Here is a 21,067-nt window from a genome sequence, read left to right on the forward strand (position 1 = left end):
ATGTTCACTTCTGCTCTATTTCTAGGGCAAATAAAAGCTCATGTGACAATGAGACTTTTCTACACTGCTTATTTATTGCGAAATAGTTTTTTTTTAATAACCTTGAAGCACAAAGTACTGCAACGCTTCATTATAAGTTTCATGAATAAGATAACTGATATTATTATGTTACATAATGTTTAACAAATGTTTAGTCAACGAATAGCTAATGAATATTCAAACAGCTGGAAATGCATGTATTTTCCTATTTACAGTAAACAGAGTGACCACTTCTATATATCATTTTTCTTTTATTATTATTATTATTATTATTATTATGTATAACAATACACATTGTATTATTAGAATTAGAAAAATAATTATAGAGTGATGCAAGGGGATCAAATTTATTTTTATATTTTCAAAATAGATTAGACAGACAGACAGACAGACAGACAGACAGATAGATAGATAGATAGATAGATAGATAGATAGATAGATAGATAGATAGATAGATAGATAGATAGATAGATAGATAGACAGACTCACCAACAGCTTGACAGAGAACAGAGAGTGCAGTTAAAGTCCTCCAGATCACCTCACATAAACGCATTCTTGCAAACCAATGAAGCACCTCTTCGCCCAAGAGCACTTCACTTCAGACTAGAGAAAACACTAAGTGCTGTGTGTGTAAAAGTAGACACAGATTTCCTTTAAGAATGACAAAGCATGGACCTCGAAACAAATATTAAGGCAATTAAACTGACAACACAGTCACACCTGTCTTTAGCCTACAGAATAGCAGACCTCGCCTGTTTATTTTGGCAGCGAAAATAAAAGGAAGAGTCCGAGAGTGACGGAATGAGTCACATCCCACTTCCACACCTGATTGTTGCGCACTGAGTTTACGATGCAGGGCTGGTCATGAGCGGTGACACCTTTCTCTGGAAATACCAATCAATGCAAATCAAAGCTGTTATTAGGAAGCGTGCTCGTTTAAAAGATGAGCGCCGACTGGATCATCTTATTTCCAGGACTCATATTTTCCCGTCTTGTTTTACAGCTCTTGTTGCGTCCACAGGTGAGTTGCAGTGCGGCATTGTGGTTGGGTTGAGATCTGAAATTTCTATTAAGCAGCATCTAATTCTGTCAGACTTGGAGAATAAGAGAATAAACTTATGATAATCATAATGTACGCTTACCTGGACCTACCTAAGCGGCATAACGGGCTGTTATTGATCGTTTTCTGTGTTGTAGGCCATATCTATGCATTTCGAGTAATTGCATAAATATTTTAATATAGATCATATCCATTAATGCGAAGGAGATGGGCTGAATTATCAGTTTTACCCCTGTAATTAATTTGAATCCTCCTGTAAGACAATTGAATTTGGGAGGTCTTAAAAGTAGCCTAGCATAGCCTACATCTCTCTATCTCTTTAAATATTTATTTTTTTACTAGGCTATTTTTTTAACTATGGCAAAAAAAAATTTAACACTAAAATTAAAATTGAAAAGTGCGAATATTTTCACCCGACTAACAGGGAACGTTTTCAGAACTTAGAATAACGTTCTGACAATCTTCAGTTGAACGTTCTGGCTACGTTAACAACTTTCTTTCAAAGTTATCATGGTAGGCTATAGACCCTACATCATTTCCCCTGAAAAGTGTTAGTTAAACGTTCATCAGTTGTTTTAAATGTTATAGTCTACTTGTTACGTTTGAATGTTCTCTGAACATTATGAAACGTTCCCGCATAATGTTTGCAAAATGGGAAAAAATGGAAGGTTCTCTCGCATAGGCTAACCAAGAAAAAAGTTTTAAAACATGTAAAATAATGGACGTTTAAACCGTTCAGAGAACATTCACAAATAACTTTTTTAGAACTTAATTCGAACGTAAGCAAACCATTCTTACAAATCGCTTGCGAACTGAGGTAGCATAACCAGCAAGACAAGGCTGCTCGAGCACATCTGTATGATATTTCAACAAAACATACAATTGCAGCAATTTAGCACTTAATTACAAAATCACAAAAACTACAAAAAAGGGGGTTTATGATTGACGATTGCAAATTTCTCTGGAGCGGGTTGCGCGAGACGCACCTCAATAGCGGCCGTAAAATTTCGAGACCCTTGAAAGTCACTGTATAATTCGCACACTAGACTGTTATCTGCAATCTTCAGGTAACCGAGCCTCTGGCCAACACTGTCCTGCTTTCAGCTTTAGTTCTCGCCTGTGGAGGGAAGATGACTTTCTACGATGGCATTTACCCGTTCTACTCGCTACAAAGAAGCCCGTTCATCATCGACATCAGCCTGCTGGTCGCGATCCTGGTTTTCTCGGTTCTGGCTGTCAGTTTCATCTTCATTCTACCAGGAATACGTGGCAAATCGGTGAGTGAGCGAGATCAATTCTTTTAGAACACTATTGCAAAAACAATGAATCTTCTAGAGCTTTCCAATAAGGGAAAATGAAAAATTGTAGAAATGTAGCCTAAATGTAATTTTATGATGGTTAGGCTACTTGTACTTTTTTAAAAATGTCATTTCTATTACATTTTGATTGATTGTTGTAAACTCTGAGGTAAAAGGTTTCCTTGTAGGCTACCTTGAATTCACATGACTTGTCAAACATAGCCTATCATAGAATTTAAAGTATTTCTTTCTATGTTTTACACATTTTGAGATTTAATTTTCTATTTTCTAATCTTAAGGTCTGTACACTAAGACTAAAATTACACTTCTGAGGTATTTTTGTCAGTTTAGATGACATTCTTGCCCTTATTAGGACTAACTTATAAACCTATAGTGTAAAGTCTTTTACATCAACTTTTTTGTGTAAAGTTCTGCAAAAAAATAAAAATAAAAGAACATTCAAATATAATGTCCTCTTTTTTTCAGAGACTGTTCTGGATGTTCAGGATAATCATTAGTTTATTTATCGGAGGTGTTTTAGTTGGTGAGTGTTTCAGGTATTTTCACTAAATAAGTTCATTAGGAAATTTGGTATAGTTGTTACTGTATAGTGGCTTCAAAAACTATTCTCACACTTCCAAGTTAAAGTTATGCTTTACTTCACCAATTTTTCAATGACTTTTAACCAAGGTCAAAGTAATAACCAGAAATTTTCTTTCATTAAATTTAATGCCACTTGGTTTGACATATTTGTTATGTAATGCAATGACATTCACATCTTTTTAAGTGTAAGTAGGAGTCTAAATATTCAGCTGGAACAATAGAAACAAACATCCCTTTAAGTCCACTTATTATATAAGAGCTGCTAAACTTATATGGCCTTCATTTTTTTCATTCATGATCTGCTAAACTCTTCTTGTCCGCTTCAGTGCTGAATTTTACTGGAAACTGGGCTGAAGCCAGCGTGAAGGCCAACGCCACCTACAAATCCTTCAGTAACGCAGTGGTGTCCGCTGAGGTGGGACTGCACGTGGGCCTGTACGGAATAAACATCACACTCAGAGGTGAACAGGACGAGTCCGCAACATTTTAGGCCCACTTTTTTGAGCCACAAAACTCTGACCGGGTCTTTTGACATCTGTTCCAACAGGCGAGCCAGTATCGCAGATAAACGAGACCATTGACTACAACGAGATCTTCAGTTGGTCGAGCAGCGTGGATCAGCAGTACGGCGACGCGCTCGAGAGGGGTCTTCCCAACCCCATCCTTTACATCGCAGAGAAGTTCACACGCAACAGCGCTTGCGGGCTCATCTTCCAGTACAGATACTCAGGCCGCTTCGCCTCAGCCAATCTCTGGTAAACCAACACACAGTCACCACCAATCTCTTACTGTAGGGTAAAGAAACTCCATCCTATTCAACAAATGCAAACAAGCTAAAGTAAAGAATGGCCTTCTCCCGCAGGACGGCTTTTTGCTGCTGGCTGGTGGCCAATATCCTCTTCTCAATGCCCGTCATCCTCTACGCCGGGTACATGATGATAGCCACGGCTGCTTTCATCTTCTTCTCCATGGCTTCCTTCTCAACTATATACAACGTGTCCCAATGTGACTTCAGTATAGGAGCAGAGTCCTTAAGGACAGACTACAGCCATTCCTTCTGGATCGCTTTGGCAACGGGTAAATGCTCCTAATGGGAAAGCGGGCCACTCTTGAAAGGTTTTTGACTCGGAAAGCATATAAAATACTTTATAACATGATTACGGTTGATTTTCAGGTTTACTGTGCGCTGTGATTGGTTTGTTGGTGGTGTTACTGGATTGTCTATTCCCTGCGAGGATGAGGGAGGTGTTCAGTGTTGGCGTGGACAACGAGGAAGACGAATGCCATACCGGTGAATGCTACATCAACTCAGGCTTTCTAGAGGGAGTGATCTCCGATGACATCACACAGTCGGGGAATGGCTCTTTGCCTCAGCAGATCACTACATTAACAGTATGTTTTATACACAAATAAATGCATTTTCATTAACATTAGCTGAAAAACAAACAAAAAAAAAAAGCTGTTTTGAAGAATCTTGATGCTGCTCTTTTCCATACAACGACTGCATATTACTACTAACACCAAAATTATGTCATTGATTGTTTAAAAATGCACGGTCTTTGCTGTTGAAATATTTATTGTTTCCTTTTTTCTTTCCTTCTTTCTTTTAACAGAGGCTTTGAGGGGCGGTTTGTTGTCGTCCACAACTACTACTTGAAAACTTGCAAACCGAAACTTTCTAGGAGCAGCTGTATATAAAATTGTTACTTTTTCTATTGTTCTACTACAAATACATATGTATACATGTACATAATGCACAAAAAATATAATAATATTAAAACAAATATAATTCTACAATGTGTCCATTTTCATTATTTGTGTTACAGTATGAACTTAGTAAAATGAGATACTATGCACATTATTGCAATAACATTTGGCGATACCAAGATTGAATTCACAACCACACGAATGTGGAAGTTTAGCCTACAGGTAATGTAATTCAAGGTGTATTAAACCAGGCTTATCATCAACTAGAAACTAAAACCATAAAAAACCCATTTTCATTACTTGAAATTAGTGCTGTCAAATCGATTAATCGCATCTAACATAAAGGTTTGGTCAGGGTTCTGTCACTTCTGTCTAGTCTATTTCTTGGTTTTGCGACAGAGCCCTGTGCCATGTGCTCTCCTGTCATTGTCTAATCTCTCCCATCTTGTTACAGTGCCTGATTATTGTTTCATTTGCCCCACCTGTTACCTCCTTTGTTTGCAGTCCTGTGCAGGTCGTCATTGTATGTACGTCATATGTACACTGTGTTCCCTGCTGTGTGCTTCAATCAAGTCTAGTCAAGTCAATAAAGTCATTCTAGTCAGTCTTGTTTTCCCCCTCGAGGTAGTTTTGGTTGTATTTTGTTTTATTTTTCATTAATAAAAGCGTATTTTTTCTGCGCTTGAGTCCTCGCCTCATCTCCTCTACCCAAAACCCTGACACGTTTGTGTTAATATAATATATTTGTGTGTATATATTATTGTATTCATGTACATAATGTATGTGTTGTGTGTGTCTGTGTATATATACATATACTTTTGTGTTTATATAATGTGTATATGTTAAATACGATTAATTGATTTGACAGCAATATTGAAATAAAAAAACATGAATTGAAATAAAATTTAATTAAAAAAAAATCTCTCAAAATATTTTAATTTACTTAAATTTGAAGTAAATAAACTACAACTACAGAAAAACTATATAAAAAAGCACACAAAATAAAACTATAAAACAAAAAAATTACTAAAACTTTATTAAAATGACCAAAATGAAAACAAAATATCTAATTCAAAATATTAACAAAAACTATAATAGTACATAATTGGTAGTAAAATAACACTGATATATGTGTGTGGATTTAATGCTTAGAGAAAAAATTATAAGCACTAAAATTACATCCCTGAAATGCAGATGGGGTTCATTCATGAGATAATTCGGACTCATTCATTATATCATTTATAATATCATGCATGAACGTGAATGCAGCTCAGGTTTTCTGATTAGCATATCTTTAAGTCTTCAAAATATGAATAAATATGAACTAGTGCAGGGCATGCTGAACTAGTAATCTACAGAAATGAGTCATTCATAGTGTACAGTACCCATTTATCACAGAGACACGAGGACAGCAAGAAGAACTGAAATGCAGCCTATTCAGAAAATGTAACAGTAATCTTTGGATTTTAGCATGCTTTAGTCCAATTTTTGAGTTTGTGAAATGAGTATTGTTAATTAAATGTAGTGATGATGCCCTACATTATCGATTAAATCGTCAGTATCTTAACTGTAGTACAGTCACTTGGTATTTTTCATTTTTAACTACTTAAAGAACTCAAAAGGGCTGCTAGCACTTTATTTCACAGACCTGTTCCCCATGTACATACTATGTACTTTTTATAGTAATTACAATAACTGTACAATAACTAGGTACTAACCCTGAACCTAAACCTAACCTTAAACCATGTAGTTACCTTATATTACCCAGTACTTTCTTAGGTAAGTGTACTGTAAAATAAAGTGCGACCAAAAGGCTTGAACCAAAAGCATAACATATATACAAACTAACAAGTCTGCCATTGAAGACTGTATGTATAATTGCATTAATAAGCAAGTAAAAGCCCCTCTTTGATAAATTATGTGATTATGTGTGCATGTTTGCACTCTTATAATGATCTTTACATGCAGTCTACAGTCACATGAAGCAAGATGAATATTTTTCTGCTTTTTTTTAGGAGGAGCTGTAGATGTTTTTTTAACGTCGCAGGAAAAGGTCCCAGGTTTATGATTCCTTATATGTACACCGGAGTCTCTTGACCAGTTAACAATCTGAACATGACGGCTGGCATAGTTTTCATGTTTATCTGTTGAGAAAAAGAAAAGACACCTCTTAATTTTAATAGCATTCACGTCATTAATAATCTACGTAGTAAAAATAACTGAATGCAAAAATGCTAGAAAGGATGATTACTTAAGATAAAGGTCAGCTTTTTTTGACTCACTGCAAAAAGCAAGGGTTGTAAAGTACTAATTATTCTTCATAACTGTACAGAGCTTGCGTATTGTTTTGAGGAATTTGTACAGTACTCGAGTTCAGGCGAAACTGAAAACTGACTCAATTACATTGTCATTACAAAAAAGCACGTATATAATTAGCTTCCACTTTTTTATTGCGTGTTTTTAATTGCTTTTAACATTTTCTTTTAATAATTTTACAACAGTGTTGAAACGATACGTCATACATTTTCTATTTTAGGCATGTTCCTCATCCACACTTAATACACAATAATAATACATGTATAAAAAGCCTGTTTCACACTTTTTCTCAGGAAAAACTTGATAAATAATAATAAGAGTTCCCTGGCCACTTTATTAGGTACACCTGTTCAGCTCCACATTAACACAAATATCTGATCAGCCAATCTGAAGGTAGCAACTCAATGCATTTAGGCATTTCGACATGATCAAGACGATCTGCTGAATTCAAACTGAGCATCAGAATGGGGAAGAAAGAAAGATGATTTAAGTGACTTTGAACATGGTATGGTTGTTGGTGCCAGACAGTTCAGATCAATTCACACGGGCTCACCAAAACTGGACAATAGAAGATTGGAAAAACGTTGAGTCTGGATTTCTACTGTGACATTTGGCGTACACAGCATGAAAGCATGAATCCATCCTGCCTTGTATCACCGGTTCTGGCTGATAGTGGTGGTGGTATAATGTGTGTCGGATATTTATCTTGGCACACTTTGTGCCCCTTAGTGCCAATTGAGCATTGTTTAAACCCCACAGTCTTCCTGAGTATTGTTGCTGACCATGTCCATCTCTTTATGACCACAGTGTATCATCTTCTGATGGATACTTCCAGCAGGATAACACGCCATGTCTCAAAGCTCAAATCATCTCAAACTGGTTTCTTGAACATGAATGAGTTCACTAAACTGAAACTGACTCCACAGTCACCAGATCTCAATCCGATAGAGCATCTTTGGGATGTGGAGGAACGGGAGATTTGCTTCATGGATGTTAAGTCAGCAAATCTGCAGCAACTGCGTGATGATTTCATGTCAATATGGACCAAAATCTCTGAGGAATGTGTCCATCACCTTGATGAATCTGTGCCACGAAGAATAAAGGCAGTTCTGAAGGCAAAAGGGTCCAACCAGATACTAGCCAGGTGTACCTAATAAAGACATTTCTGGTCCTTTAATGGGCTAATATTTGAATGGGCTAATATTTGAGACTTTTACACCCCTTCCAGAGGCTGGATTATTACTAATGTTCCACCAAAACATACGTATATATAAAGCCGTACCTCTCCTACGGACACGGAAAGGGCGTGGACGATTTTCTCATGCGCCATCGCCACCACACTCTGTCCGTTTATCTCAATTATTCTGTGTCCGACACGCACCCCTCCCCTCTCCGCAATACCTCCACGCATCAGACTACAGATCTGCAATTCAACAACAGGATGACAGAGCAAGATTGCAAAAAAGACATGATACTACAAAAAAGTCACCTAAGTATGCAAATACACAGCAGCTGATTAGATAAGCTAAGTTACTGTAATGAAAACTGCATCTTTCGGTAAAGCATTAGATGTTTGTTAAAGCTGACGTGTCTATTTTATTGTCTTTCTTGATCCTTGACACTTACTACTCCGTTCTGAACGCTGAAACCGAGCTGGTATTGCAGGTCTGGTCTCTTTATGAGGACAGTAGTCACCGGTGGGCAACTCACTACACTCAGTTTCACCTGGACGTGATTCTTCAAGGCCTGAAACACAAACATATGTAATACTGCAATCTAACGACACACGGGTGTTGAATACATGCATAAGAATGTCAAAACCTTGATGATGCCCTGACAGGTGGCGAGAGGCAGGCCCACCAGACTGGTGTCGTTGACTGCCATGATCTGATCTCCCACATTGAGTTTGCCGGAGCGGGCGGCAGGGCTGTTGTTCAGCATGCAGGCCAGGATGACGGTGGGCAAGATTGAACCCCAGCCCGACTCCACGATCACCATACCCAGTATCTCCCCCTTCTGCTTCTCTAGCTGAAGCTGGTTGCAAAAAATCAAAATTGACTAAAAGTAAAGAAAGAACTTCAAGGCAAAGAATATTGCATTCATATAATGAACATGGGGTGGCAGGTGCTATTTTAAGTATGATGTAGAACGAGCCCAAAAAATCCTCTGATCACGTTTTATGTCTGTTTTTTTGCATTTAGTTTTGCATATACAACAATACATTGGCCTGGCTGATTAATCGGTCAGTATTTAGCAATTATGTGGTTATGGACATAAGGTGATAACCAGGCTCGCTTTTAGCACATTTTAGTTTGTTGATATTTCAATGTTTTTTTGAGAGGATTTTGTAGTAAATGTTGTGGGAAAAAATACAAATAAATATTTGATTAATTAAATAAATGTTTGTTTAAATGTTTATATAAATATGTATATAATTAGAATTACTTATATATATATATTAACAAATACACACATAGGGCCCTATTTTAACGATCTGAAACGCAAGTGTCAAAGGATCCCGGCGCTGTTGCTGTTTTCCCGGCGGGATAAATGCCTCTTGCGCCTGGCGCAAATCTAAAAGGGGTTGGTCTGAATTAGCTTCATTATTCATAGGTGTGGTTGGGGAGTAACGGGAAACAAACCAATAAGAGCTTTATATCACATTCCCTTTAAGAGCATGATAATCGAGGTGCGCTTGTTCCGTGGCGCAATACTATTATAACGGCGCATTTACCAGGCGCGCTTCAGAATCAGTTCACAGCCGAGGAGATCGATGTTCTCGCCAGGGCCGTAAAAGAAAGAGAAGTGACATTGGGGATGGGACAAACCCACCCAAATTAGCTTCGGTTAAACATGCATATAATAATTTGGGTAAATGTGTAAGCTTTATGCCAATTTTCCCCATCGTCATGGACACAACAATGAATTCCCTCGTGTTTTAATATTTTCCCTTATAATAATGTATAATTTGCAAAAAGTTAAATGCATCTGTGTAGATGAGAGAATCCTCTACAGTGTATGCGCGTTGTTCACACTCTGTATTATGGCCAAGCAGTGGCGTCATGCCCATTCAAAGTGAGGGGGCAGATGCCCCCTCACATTTTTCCTCCCTGGAAATGTTTTTTGTCACAACTTTATTCCTATTATGCTCCATAATACCAGAGCCTATAACGACTCAAATGTAGCCTTTTCTTCTGGATGTGTAATAAATCGGTCAGCATCAGCCCGCCCCTTTTTCCTAATATCGTGTCTGTGTAGGCTATATCAAATCTAGAGCGCTACGCGCGTAGCGCTCTAGAATCTTTGCTGTGTATGTCCAAGCAACTCACTCGTCTCGCACGTTGAGCTGGCAATGTTTTACAGACGGTCTTGAAGTGGTAAGTGGGCAAAGCAACAAATCGGCATTGAATTAGTTATCGGATGATATTAAAAGGTAGTGGGATTATTTGTGGTTAACCTGGAAATTTTAATTTGATAAAAAAGTTATGGATTTGATATTAGCTGCGAAATTCAGAGCATTAACTTAAGTTGTGTCAGTGTAACGTTATCGATAGCTAGCCTAGTCTTACCGTAAACTAGTTGGCTAACGTTACTGCCTGCCATACAAAGCCAATAAGCCATAGTTAAATGTACAAGTTACAAGTTACTAGCTTTTCTGTTAGCTCATAAATTACCCTTTACAAGTTCCTTATTTAAAATATAATAATAAGCAGTGTAACTACAGTATTTCAATGATTTTACTAAAGTAATGTTACATATTACATTTGATTTGATTACTTTTTTACATTTCTGTCAAATGTTAACCATTTTCAAATAAACGGGGTAGTGTTAACCTTATTCAGCACTGAAATCTGTCAAACTTCTTTCAAAGTCCTTCATCATATATTCATATTAAAATAACTTAATTTCAGAGCACCACAAAGTCAGACCTCAGCACCTTTATGTACCTTTAATGTAAGATCGTTCTTAGGTCAGATACCAATTTAAAATCATAACATAAAAACTGCAATGGTACTGTTTTTAAAATCATGTGTAGTAGGCCTAAGTGTACAGTAAGTGTGTGTGTAAACATGCTTTAATGAAGTAGACTTCAAAAGCTTTTGAATTTGAGCTTACAGTTCTTTCATCAACCTTTCTTTTACATAAACTTACAAAATAGATACTTTAACTTAGTCCTCAGATAGAGGAGGGTTGCTGCTAGCTCCGTTAACGTATTTCTGTCCCTCCCAAACTGCATTGAAATGGTATGTTTAACAGCCAGAATTTAAAAATGTTCAGGGGGAGAAACCCGCTGACCCCTCCTAACATGATCCATATCACCTGTCAGAAAACAATTGCAACGTCTCAGATTGTGCCCCCCGAGAATTTTGGCTTGCATGACGCCCCTGTGGCCAAGCATGCGCGCTTAAAATAGCATCTGAATGTACGCGCAACGAGCCATTGACTTTAGACTAGTTTTTTTCTGGTCAGTGGCGCAATTGTTTTATAGAACAGCAAAATAGCATGAGGGAAAGTTTGCGCAGGAACACGCCTCCTCTTTGCGCTGAACCGCCCCGGGGAGCGCAAGTGTATTTCTTAGTTAACCGACGTGTGTCTGTGGAGGGAAAAGTCCGCTGTGCGCGGGTGCAAAATAGGAATGATACAAGCGTCAGTGTACAAAGTCATTTGCGCCGGTGCAAGATAGGGCCCATATACTGTTCTCACCCACACAATTATATAAATATAATAGTTATAGTTTATGTGTATATACGCTAATTCATGTTTTTTTATTGTCATAGTTATAGCTTTTTAGCATATGGGTTTGCAGAAGAGCATGTTAGTTTTCTAATATTCAAATTTGATGATTTTGGTAGCAAATATTGTGAAAATAATATAATACCGATAGTAAAAATAAATGTTTGATTAATTACAAAATAATATAAACATTAATAATAATATCAATAAAAAATGAATATGATAAATAATATAAAAATGTAATCTATTAATATTAAAAAATATATTAAAATGATAAATACATACAGTATCATTTATATGTCATTCATTATATCATTAATGTATATGTTTACTATAATTATATGTATATATATATATATATATATATATATACATACAGTTTGTGTGTATATACAAATTATTTTGTGTTTATTGACATAGTTATAACATTGTTAAATTAAATTAAATATATTACATTTGTGATAACAAGTATATATTGACTCCCTGATCTTAATTCTACTGGCAGCAGCATTGAGAAACCCAAACTGGTCGACAAATAGATAGGAAAATGAAAAGTGATAGAAAAACATTAGGAAAGACTGAAAGAAGGGGATCTGGAATAAACAGGTTTGATTCGCAGAAGCATCGCAACACGTTTGTACAAAAGCAGCTACAATTCCGAGCTGCTATGATTAAGGTTTCCAGTGCTTTAATTATTACCTCTTTAAGATTTTCAGAATTGGAGAAATGGATGAGGTCATCATTATACATCTCCTGTGTGTTCAGTATGTCACTGTAGTCTTTCTGGCTGAGGTCCTTGGGATTGATCCCATTGGCTTGGAGGAACTCCTGGTAGGCCATGCTGAACGCCTGACCAATGGACTGTGCGATGAGCTGGGCCTGTGGGGGGGGAGAGAGAGAGAGAGAGAGAGAGAGAGAGAGAGAGAGAGAGAGAGAGAGAGAGAGAGAGAGAGAGAGAGAGAGAGAGAGGGAGGTGAACCACTCAGCGAGAGGAGGATACTTGAAGACGTGACGACATCTCAGAGCGAGAGAGTGCTTGACTCAAAAAAACAATTACATGAGCAGATACTTTATACAGCTCATTGTCAACACGATGAAGAATAAAATACAAAACTAACTAGAGGTTAGAGGAGCAATGAACTACAAACCCACAATTATCTTTGCCTGCAGAATTCCACAGTGCTGGAACACCTGTCAATCATACAGCTATGCACATGCCATCTCTTCCCTGTTTGTTTAGTAATTATTTAGGCTAATTTGATAATGCTTTCAGCTACCCAAAAATAATGTGTGTTTATCACATATATAATGTATAATATTCAATAAGAAATTTTTATATTTGCTTAGCAATTATTTAGGCTAATTTTCTGATAATGATTTCAGCTACCAATGAGATTGTTCTTTTAATTAAATATTAATATTAAAAAAGTCTTACTGAATATGAAATATTATATACTTTATAATAATTATTTTACTTTCAGCTTCCAATAAGAGTGTTTTTTTATTAAATATTTCTTATTGAATAATAAATATATGTTTGTTTAGTAATTATTTTGGCTAATTTGATAATGCATTCAGTTACCTATAAGTATATAATATTTGTTTATTAAATATTGCTTATTGAATATTAAACTTAATTAAAATATCCATGTTTATTTATGAAATGTCTGGGCTAATTTGATAAAGCTTTCGGCTAACAATAAAAGCGCAGTACTCTCAGATAATTTCACCACATTTAAATCCATAATCTTGCATTTAAATCTATAAATTCCACAGAATTCTGCAGATTTCTCCCCCTATAAAATCAGTGCATGAAAGCACAAAATATTCCATCTGGGTTTTTTACCAATAATATGTAACAAACTGGTAAATATTTGTAATTGCACAAATAATGTAATGTCAACCGAAAAGGAAAAGAAGACACACTTAAGCTTTTCTCCAAATAAATAAATAAATGTCTCACATCCTCTGACTCAAAGACGTAGCACATCATTCGGTACTGCTTCTGACTATCTGTGCTGAGGTCTGATTCTGTGCAGTCGAGTGAGGAGGAGTTAGACAGACGCCGGCGGGCCATCAGAACCACCACGCTACCGATGTCTGCGATGTACGAGATGGTGCGGAGCGCGTTGTCCATCATCGTCTCCTGTGAACAAGGATCAGGAGTCAGCCAATGAAAAGTCTGTAGGCATAAATCCTTCACCTTGTTCTGTAATGTCAACATTTGTCTTTTTAAACGAGAAATTTGCCTTTTTATGAGATAGTGAAGTGGAAAGCAGGGAGTATTTAGATAGAAAGGGGAAAATGGGATTGGGAATTGACACAGACCAGATTCAAACCTGCATTCCCATTACTAGAGCACCGTAACGACATATCAGCATCTGCACGATACTGTCTATATATTGATACAATTACCAGGTTTATATGAATTTTACCCACCTGTGTGTCAGCATTGAGCACCTTGATGGCCTTGGTTGAGATGAACAAGTCAATCTCAGTCAAGCTCTGAGCTTCACCCTCTACAGACTAAAGAAAGCAGTTACAAAAAGGTTACAGTGTCATCTAGTGGACTGAGAGAGAACTTCTGAAACCATCTGCTATTTTAATGGACATTAAATATATTTGTGAGGAGAATCTTATAAAATACCTTAACAAAGTCCACAGCCTCCTGTGCTTGCTTCATGCGCACGCTTTTTGACGGGTTTCTTTCGGACAGCAGCTGGGTAGAGCCGAGGTAGTTTGCAGCAAAGATGATTCCATTGATGAGATCTTCTGGCTCACATGGACCAGGGACTGGGAAACAAATGCAAACAACAGGATAAACAACTGGACTAATAAAACACCTGAAATCTGAGCTAATACCCTTAACCTGACTTTACAATCAACAAATGTACAGATGCATATTTCAAATCTTTAAAGGTTTGTGTCTCAATTGGGTTTAAAATAAAACAGGACTTACTGTCCACAAAGCTTGGAAAAGAGGGATTTCTCTGGATCTGCTGAAAAGCAAAACGATAATTGAGGTACAGATCCTTTTTCAGGTTACATCTTGCCCCAAAGGATGTATTCTGAGGGACAGAACCGACTCTGAGATTACTGTTCAGCATATAATTAAGTAACTTGCCGGTCTCTTTTGTCCGGATGGTGGCACTGTACTACTGTCCACTGGACTACTTTGAGGAACCTGTCGAAAATATTAAACCAGACAATAATCATATTTTGATATATAGGTAAAATTTATAATTGACATGATGATGAGACATGATTATTGATAAAAACATAAGGCTGAAGCCATAATATAAGTGTATGGTAGTGCTATTGTATTAAAAAGCCAGTAGCCAATATCTAGGCAGTTGTAGCAGTTACAATTTAATATTTCAAGAGCCCAAACATTTATTAAACTGTTTAGATTATTTGTGGATATACATGGAAGTTTACATATTTCAAGTATATGTATAAGAAGAAGCGAAACAACTGAATTTTTAAGGAATGCAACACAAAAATTCTGTCCCTGTATTAGTTAAATTAGCACAATTAGCATTAGAATAATTGCAACCAAATGGTTAAAGGTTTGCATAAAGGAATGTTGTGTTGTTTTCCCAACAACCATTTTTTGTATTTTTCTTACAAAAACGCATCGCTTTGCTTCAGAAGGCCTTTAATAACCCTCTGGAGTCGTATTGATTTTTTTAATGATGGATGGATGCGCTTTTTTTGGCTTCAAAATCCCAGTGACTATTCACTCCCATTATAAAGCTTGGAAGAGCCAGGATATTTTTTTTTATTATAACTCCGTTTGTGTTTGGCTGAAAGAAGAAAGTCTTATAAACCTATGGCTTGAGGGTGAGTAAATGATGGCGATAATTTAATTATAATTTTTTTCAGTGAACTAATAACCCTTTAACACTAACAATTGAATAGTCTATTGTTTAGAGCAAATCTTCAAATCTGACTAGCCACCTGCCCAGAGTGTTTCCCTCCCCTGCAGCCCGAGACACATCCCCGTGACCTAACAGGGGACAAGAGGTTTGGAGAATGGATGGATGGAAATCTTAAAATCTCATTGGAAACACTTGTCTGATGCTTGTCTAGGAGGCAGACCACTGGTTGAAGTCTGGTGCAATGTAGTTAAGAGTCTCCAAATAAGACAAGAACAGGATGTTTGATCAACATGCAAAGCTACCATCCACAATTTTTGGCATTTAGGAATGGGTCAATCTGGAATAAATGCTACTACAATAACAAGGATCCATTCAAATGGATCCAAATGTTGCAGAATTACCTGTTCTTGACTAGACCTTGTCTTCTCCTTTTGAACAGGTTTGGCCAAGTCTTTATGCAGCCATTTGTCTGGCGACTGTACAGGTGTATTAACATGGGCTCTGGATTGGCTGTTTCTCCTGCCTGATGATGTTGAAGAGGCCCTGGAACTGTCAGGAGCCCCTTTCCCATTATTTATCTGATCAGGTGTCTGATCTTTGTTCCTCCATGAGTTATTTGGAGCAATTTTAAGTTTGGTCTTAACTCCAATCACAATCTGGTCTTCCTCAACATCCCCATAGCTCCTTGTCTCTTTTTCACCCTTTGGTTTGTGATTACAAATGGGATGGTCATGTCCTCTGTTTTTGCTGTCTCCAGGACTTTTACTTTGCTCGTGTGAATGTTTCCCATCTCTGTCCCTGTCGTCCTCTCTAGAGTATTTTAGCAAATGTCTTTTTTTCCAAGCACCTCTGTCCTCTGGATCTGCAAATTTTGCTTTATTGTTGCCCCCGCTACTGCCCTGGTAAGCAATGTCTCTGTTGTGTACTCTCTCCGAATGATGCCCTCTAATCCTGAAACTTTGTCTACATTCTCTGACCACTGGGACATCACAATCTTTTGGACTGCCACTAGCACACTCTTCCTGAACGCTTTCCATTCGATTCCTAGGAGCACAACTTGACCCTGGTGGGATATCCCTCGGGTGTTTGGGAATGCCCTGGTTCCTTCTATAGTTACTTACTGAATCACTTTCTTGCCCCAATTTATCATGACTAGATTCTTGGGGACGACTTCTGTTGTCTCTGAGAAAGACTTCAGAACAACCGCCTTTATGTGGGACCTCATTGTTGTTCAACTCCCCTTTGTTCCCTACATAGTGAAAAAAATCATTGTCTTCTTCTTCACTGTCCTCTTCCACTTCTTCCTCAGTCTCTTCTTCATCCTCCTCATCCTCAGCCATGGGGGCTTGTACGAAGGTCGTCTCTGTGATGGGCTCTGGTCGTTTGTAGACCATCGTTGGTGCATCTTTCTGTGGTACCTTGGAAAAGCCTTCTGCGTGTTTCCAAGCCTCCTCTGGTCTACAGCTATCCCTGACATCCCGCGATGTGCCTGGACACTCAGCACCATCTGCACCTTCATGGCAGTCCATTCCTTCCATGTAGCTTTCATCCTCTGGACAACAGTGGACATAGTAGGTCATCCTATCTGCTTCAGTCTGCAGTTCCTCATCTTCCTCATAATCACGCTCCTCCTCTTCTTCCCCAGATCCTACATTATCATATTCGGACAGCGAGTCTTCTTCCATGCTATCTGGCTGAAGGGAGCTTTCGCCTGGGATGGAGTCGTCCCCAGACCCATCACTTAACAAGGACCTAGCTGCCGTAGGCGAGGATGGTTGGATGTCCAGCTTGTCGACCCGAAGTTGCTCAGGAATTTGATAAACTCCATCTCCTTTGAGCTTTTCACTTCCCTCAGGTGCAGTGCTAGAGGCTGAAGGATTGAGCTCTGAAACAAAGGCTCTGGTCCCTGGTCTTCTCATGAGAGCCATGACTAGCTTCATCAGACCCACAGAAGTAGGACTCTCTCAGCCCTGAAAAAAAGAAGTGCCAAAAGTGAGTAAAAAATTGTCTTTGATGAGAAAATATAACAACTTTACAGTAGTTGGTGATTGTAAATGGAAACATAATACAGTACACTGTTTATGTCAAACTGATGTAGTCACTAATGTCATACAGTTGATCAATTCAAATCAGAGACATCTACTAAGAAAACATCTTCTAACTACTTTTACCTACCTTTATAACCTACCCACAATCCCTTTTAAGTTATTTTCCCTCTAGATATCCATGCAGCGGCACATATGTGGAACATTCTTCATTTTAAACCACTAAAATGAATTTAAGATCAAAATCACAAGCAGCTTTCTGTTGGTCAGTGTGGTGAATCCATGTGACCAACTTGAACTTGAAATTAGCTTGGGGGGATCTTTCGCCCTTAAATTACTGATTGCGTGATTCTTTTTACTTTTCTCAAATACTTTGATACTTTTTGTTCGCAAAAACAAACAAAAATAACGACTTTATTTGAACTATTCATTTCCTTCTCTGTCGGCCTCTAGTCAGTTAACATAGTGTGATTGCGTAGAGCTACGTCACACGTAGGCTCACTATTGGCTGATGCTGGTCATGTGTGTGATGCGTGTGACGTACAACAACAGAGGCTTGCGCTGTTATACTAGTGAACTGACTCGAGGCCCACAGAGAAGGAAATGAATAGTTCAAATAAAGTCGTTATTTTTGTTTGTTTTTGCGAACAAAAAGTATTCTCGTCGCTTGATAAACTTAAGATGGCCACTGTAGTCACTTGGACTATTTTAACAATGTCTTTAATGACTTTTCGGGGCTGCAAGTTTCAATCCCTGAAGAAGCCAATGGAGGAGTGATCCAGCTCTCAGATTTAATACAAAATTTCTTAATTCGTGTTCCGAAGATGAACGAAGGTCTTACGAGGTTGGAACAACATGAGGGTGAGTAAATACTGCCAGAATTTTCATTTTTGGGTGAACTATCCCTTTAATGTTTTGGACAATAAATTATGTAGTAAAATAAAGTGTGCAAATATCCAGCAGGTGCTGGAATAAAATGTGCCAATATCCAGAACTGATTATAAGGCATAATTCTATATGCAATTTATATCTAAACCTTGACTTCCCTGATCTTTATTACATTTCCTGAGCTGTATTAAAACCTCTGTGGAAAGCAACCTCATCCACATCAAGCACAGTACACCACAGCATCAGGGAGACAGATCTGCACAATTCAGCAAGTGTATCAGCAGGAAACATGCTGATATTTTCCTGCACTACAGGGATTTCTCCCTTGATGAGAGGCATCAGATTCCCAGTGGACATACAGCCTCCTGCTTTTGATTATGTGTCTCACTTAATTTGTCCCTTTATACAACACAAGCTTGCTTCAACACAGATGGCCAAATTTGTTTGAGGATGATGAAATCAAGAAATGTGGAATCTGGGTGCAGAAGCGGAGCAAATGAACAAAGTTTGAAAACAGCCTTTTAAGCATGGCTTAAGTGTTCAAATACTGTTGTAGGCCATTGGATTGCTAAATATTTAAGAATGGAAATTCAGTGGTGGCAGTACAATGTTTTTTCAGCCAGTTAGGATTAGCTAAATTTGCTAATCTATCTGCATTTAATGTGATTTAGCTAAATTGGCCCAAAAGTAAATTGATTATTTTTCCACATTAATTAGGTAACTCACAGTTTGCAACTTCAGATAAACTGTGGAAATTGGCCCAGATCTTAAAAGAAAAAACAGCAAGCCTAAGCTGAAAGCGTGGTTGAAGCATGTAATCGAACACATTAGTATTGCTATTAGATCAGCAAGCAACTTCTAACTGGCCAATACACCGGTCTACCTTAATGTTAATTTATGAATGTCACTGTCACTGAATGTCACTGAATGTCACAGGGTTTCCACTCCTTTTGCCCAATTAATTTCCATGACATTTCCAAGGTTCACACACATTATGAACAATGAATTTCTAAGACTTTTCAGATAATTTCTGATTATGACATAATTTCTTTAAGTTCATTTTATAGAGATAATTGTACCCAAAAAGTTCCATTTCAATAAAATATTTAAATATCTGACCAGGTAAAAAGTGTCCCAAACCTCTCTAAACAGCCCAACAGACAATAAAATCGGTTTATGCTGATTTAAGCTTTTTTTTTTTTTTTTTTAGCAAGGTTGTATGATCAGATAACACATTATATGGTCAGATTTGTACAGCTGTTGCCCTATATAACAGCCTCGAAAAACATTCTTTCTATGAATGTTCCGATCCATTCTTCTTTCGAGCTATGGCAAGCAATTTTGACATTTATTCATTCCAATCAGTAATTTAATTTTTAGGCAACTAGTAGGAATTGTATTTCTGATATGTGAAATTGGAATTTCAACTAGTAAGAAATCAATTCTTTCAGTTTGAAAATATAATTACAGATATCAGGGATTAGCCCTTTTTACTAATTGAAATTTAATTCTTGATATCAAGAATTCTTATTTCTTTAAGCCATTGCGTAGTTGTTGACATTAAGAATTCACATTTTTACTAGTGGAAAAGTAATTCCGGATATTACAAAAATTGCCATTGTTACTAGTAGAAATCTAATTTCTGATATGAAGAATTAGCATTTTAACTTGTAAACATTGAATTGTTGATATCCTGCGAATGATTAAAAGTTAATTCAGCTTGCCATATCGAGAATTACTGCAACATCCATCGACGCGGACTCCTCACAGCACAAATTAATCACAAACACCGCTCATACTCCGTAAATCATGGCCAAAATGCTATTGTTTCTGCACATAACACCATAAGTAGCATGTGCCCGGCTCATATCCAGAGAATATGAAAATACGTCGCCGTTTCAGCGTCATTGAAATGCCACATAATGTGCACGCGCTTAAAAAAAGCACTCACTCACAATGACAAAATAACACGTGGCGATGAGCATCAGCACATTGTGCATTTTGTCTTCTTAGTGCAGGTATTATAAAACTGACTAAAATCGAAACGTGTAATATGTAATTTTAAAACCGGCCGACGATCAGCTTTTAAAATGAATTGCTTACCGAAGCCAGTTTGGCGTCGCTCAACCAAATGAATATCTGTCGTTGTTTTGATCAGACATTTACAGACCAAATGTTAGGACATGTCTTTCATGAACCACAGATGCTGAGAAACGTGGATGTAGCTTATACACACACCCTCAGCATCCCGGGACAGTGAAGCGCTTTATGACTTTTTTTTTAAAGAGACAGTCAAAATCACAGCAACGAAGGCTATAGGATATAAAATATAAAATCTTCAGATCCTTCCTTAACTTAAAAATAATTTATTCCTCTGTGACAAGAGCTCTTTGCCTGTCTGAAGTCAACAAACTTAAAATGTGATACATATAGCCTAGTCTTATCTTTATCAATCAAATAGCATTCATTTTTAGGATTCATTTCATTCTGCATAAC

General features: G+C 37.4%; 3 protein-coding genes across 5 annotated transcripts in view; 1 reads left to right on the forward strand and 2 right to left on the reverse strand.

Annotated features, from left to right (window-relative positions):
* The window catches only part of duox (dual oxidase), a 24,435-nt gene extending 23,555 nt beyond the window's left edge, over positions 1-880 (reverse strand). Inside the window, exons 1-2 of the mRNA XM_077211224.1 lie at positions 760-880; positions 529-661 (exon numbers count right to left, since the gene is read on the reverse strand). Of these exons, the coding sequence (XP_077067339.1) occupies positions 529-592 (64 nt within the window). The 5' untranslated portion in view covers positions 593-661; positions 760-880. The remainder of the gene's footprint in view (positions 1-528; positions 662-759) is intronic.
* Positions 864-4,794, forward strand: duox2 (dual oxidase 2). Its single transcript, XM_077211228.1, has 8 exons — positions 864-1,060; positions 2,204-2,376; positions 2,884-2,941; positions 3,327-3,461; positions 3,548-3,755; positions 3,863-4,077; positions 4,175-4,392; positions 4,614-4,794. The coding sequence occupies exons 1-8, from the start codon at positions 904-906 to the stop codon at positions 4,620-4,622; spliced, it is 1,173 nt and encodes a 390-aa protein (XP_077067343.1). The 5' UTR covers positions 864-903; the 3' UTR covers positions 4,623-4,794.
* apba2a (amyloid beta (A4) precursor protein-binding, family A, member 2a) lies at positions 4,559-20,858 on the reverse strand. Of its 3 annotated transcripts, none has more exons than XM_077211226.1 (12): positions 20,675-20,858; positions 16,040-17,608; positions 14,882-14,941; positions 14,717-14,753; positions 14,405-14,550; positions 14,197-14,283; positions 13,721-13,903; positions 12,457-12,636; positions 8,845-9,057; positions 8,650-8,769; positions 8,306-8,446; positions 4,559-6,851 (listed from the first exon to the last, which is right to left on the reverse strand). In XM_077211226.1, the coding sequence occupies exons 2-12, from the start codon at positions 17,576-17,578 to the stop codon at positions 6,780-6,782; spliced, it is 2,778 nt and encodes a 925-aa protein (XP_077067341.1). In that variant the 5' UTR covers positions 17,579-17,608; positions 20,675-20,858; the 3' UTR covers positions 4,559-6,779. The 3 variants fall into 3 exon arrangements, with proteins under 3 accessions (XP_077067341.1, XP_077067340.1, XP_077067342.1); XM_077211225.1 differs by having other exon boundaries at positions 14,717-14,756; positions 20,675-20,829; XM_077211227.1 differs by having other exon boundaries at positions 8,884-9,057; positions 20,675-20,755.
* Positions 20,859-21,067: the final 209 nt, after the last annotated feature.

This window comes from Siphateles boraxobius, unplaced genomic scaffold, assembly GCF_051911475.1.
Source record: "Siphateles boraxobius isolate OS27281-9 unplaced genomic scaffold, OSU_SipBor_1 65, whole genome shotgun sequence".
Classification (NCBI taxonomy): Eukaryota; Metazoa; Chordata; class Actinopteri; order Cypriniformes; family Leuciscidae; genus Siphateles; species Siphateles boraxobius.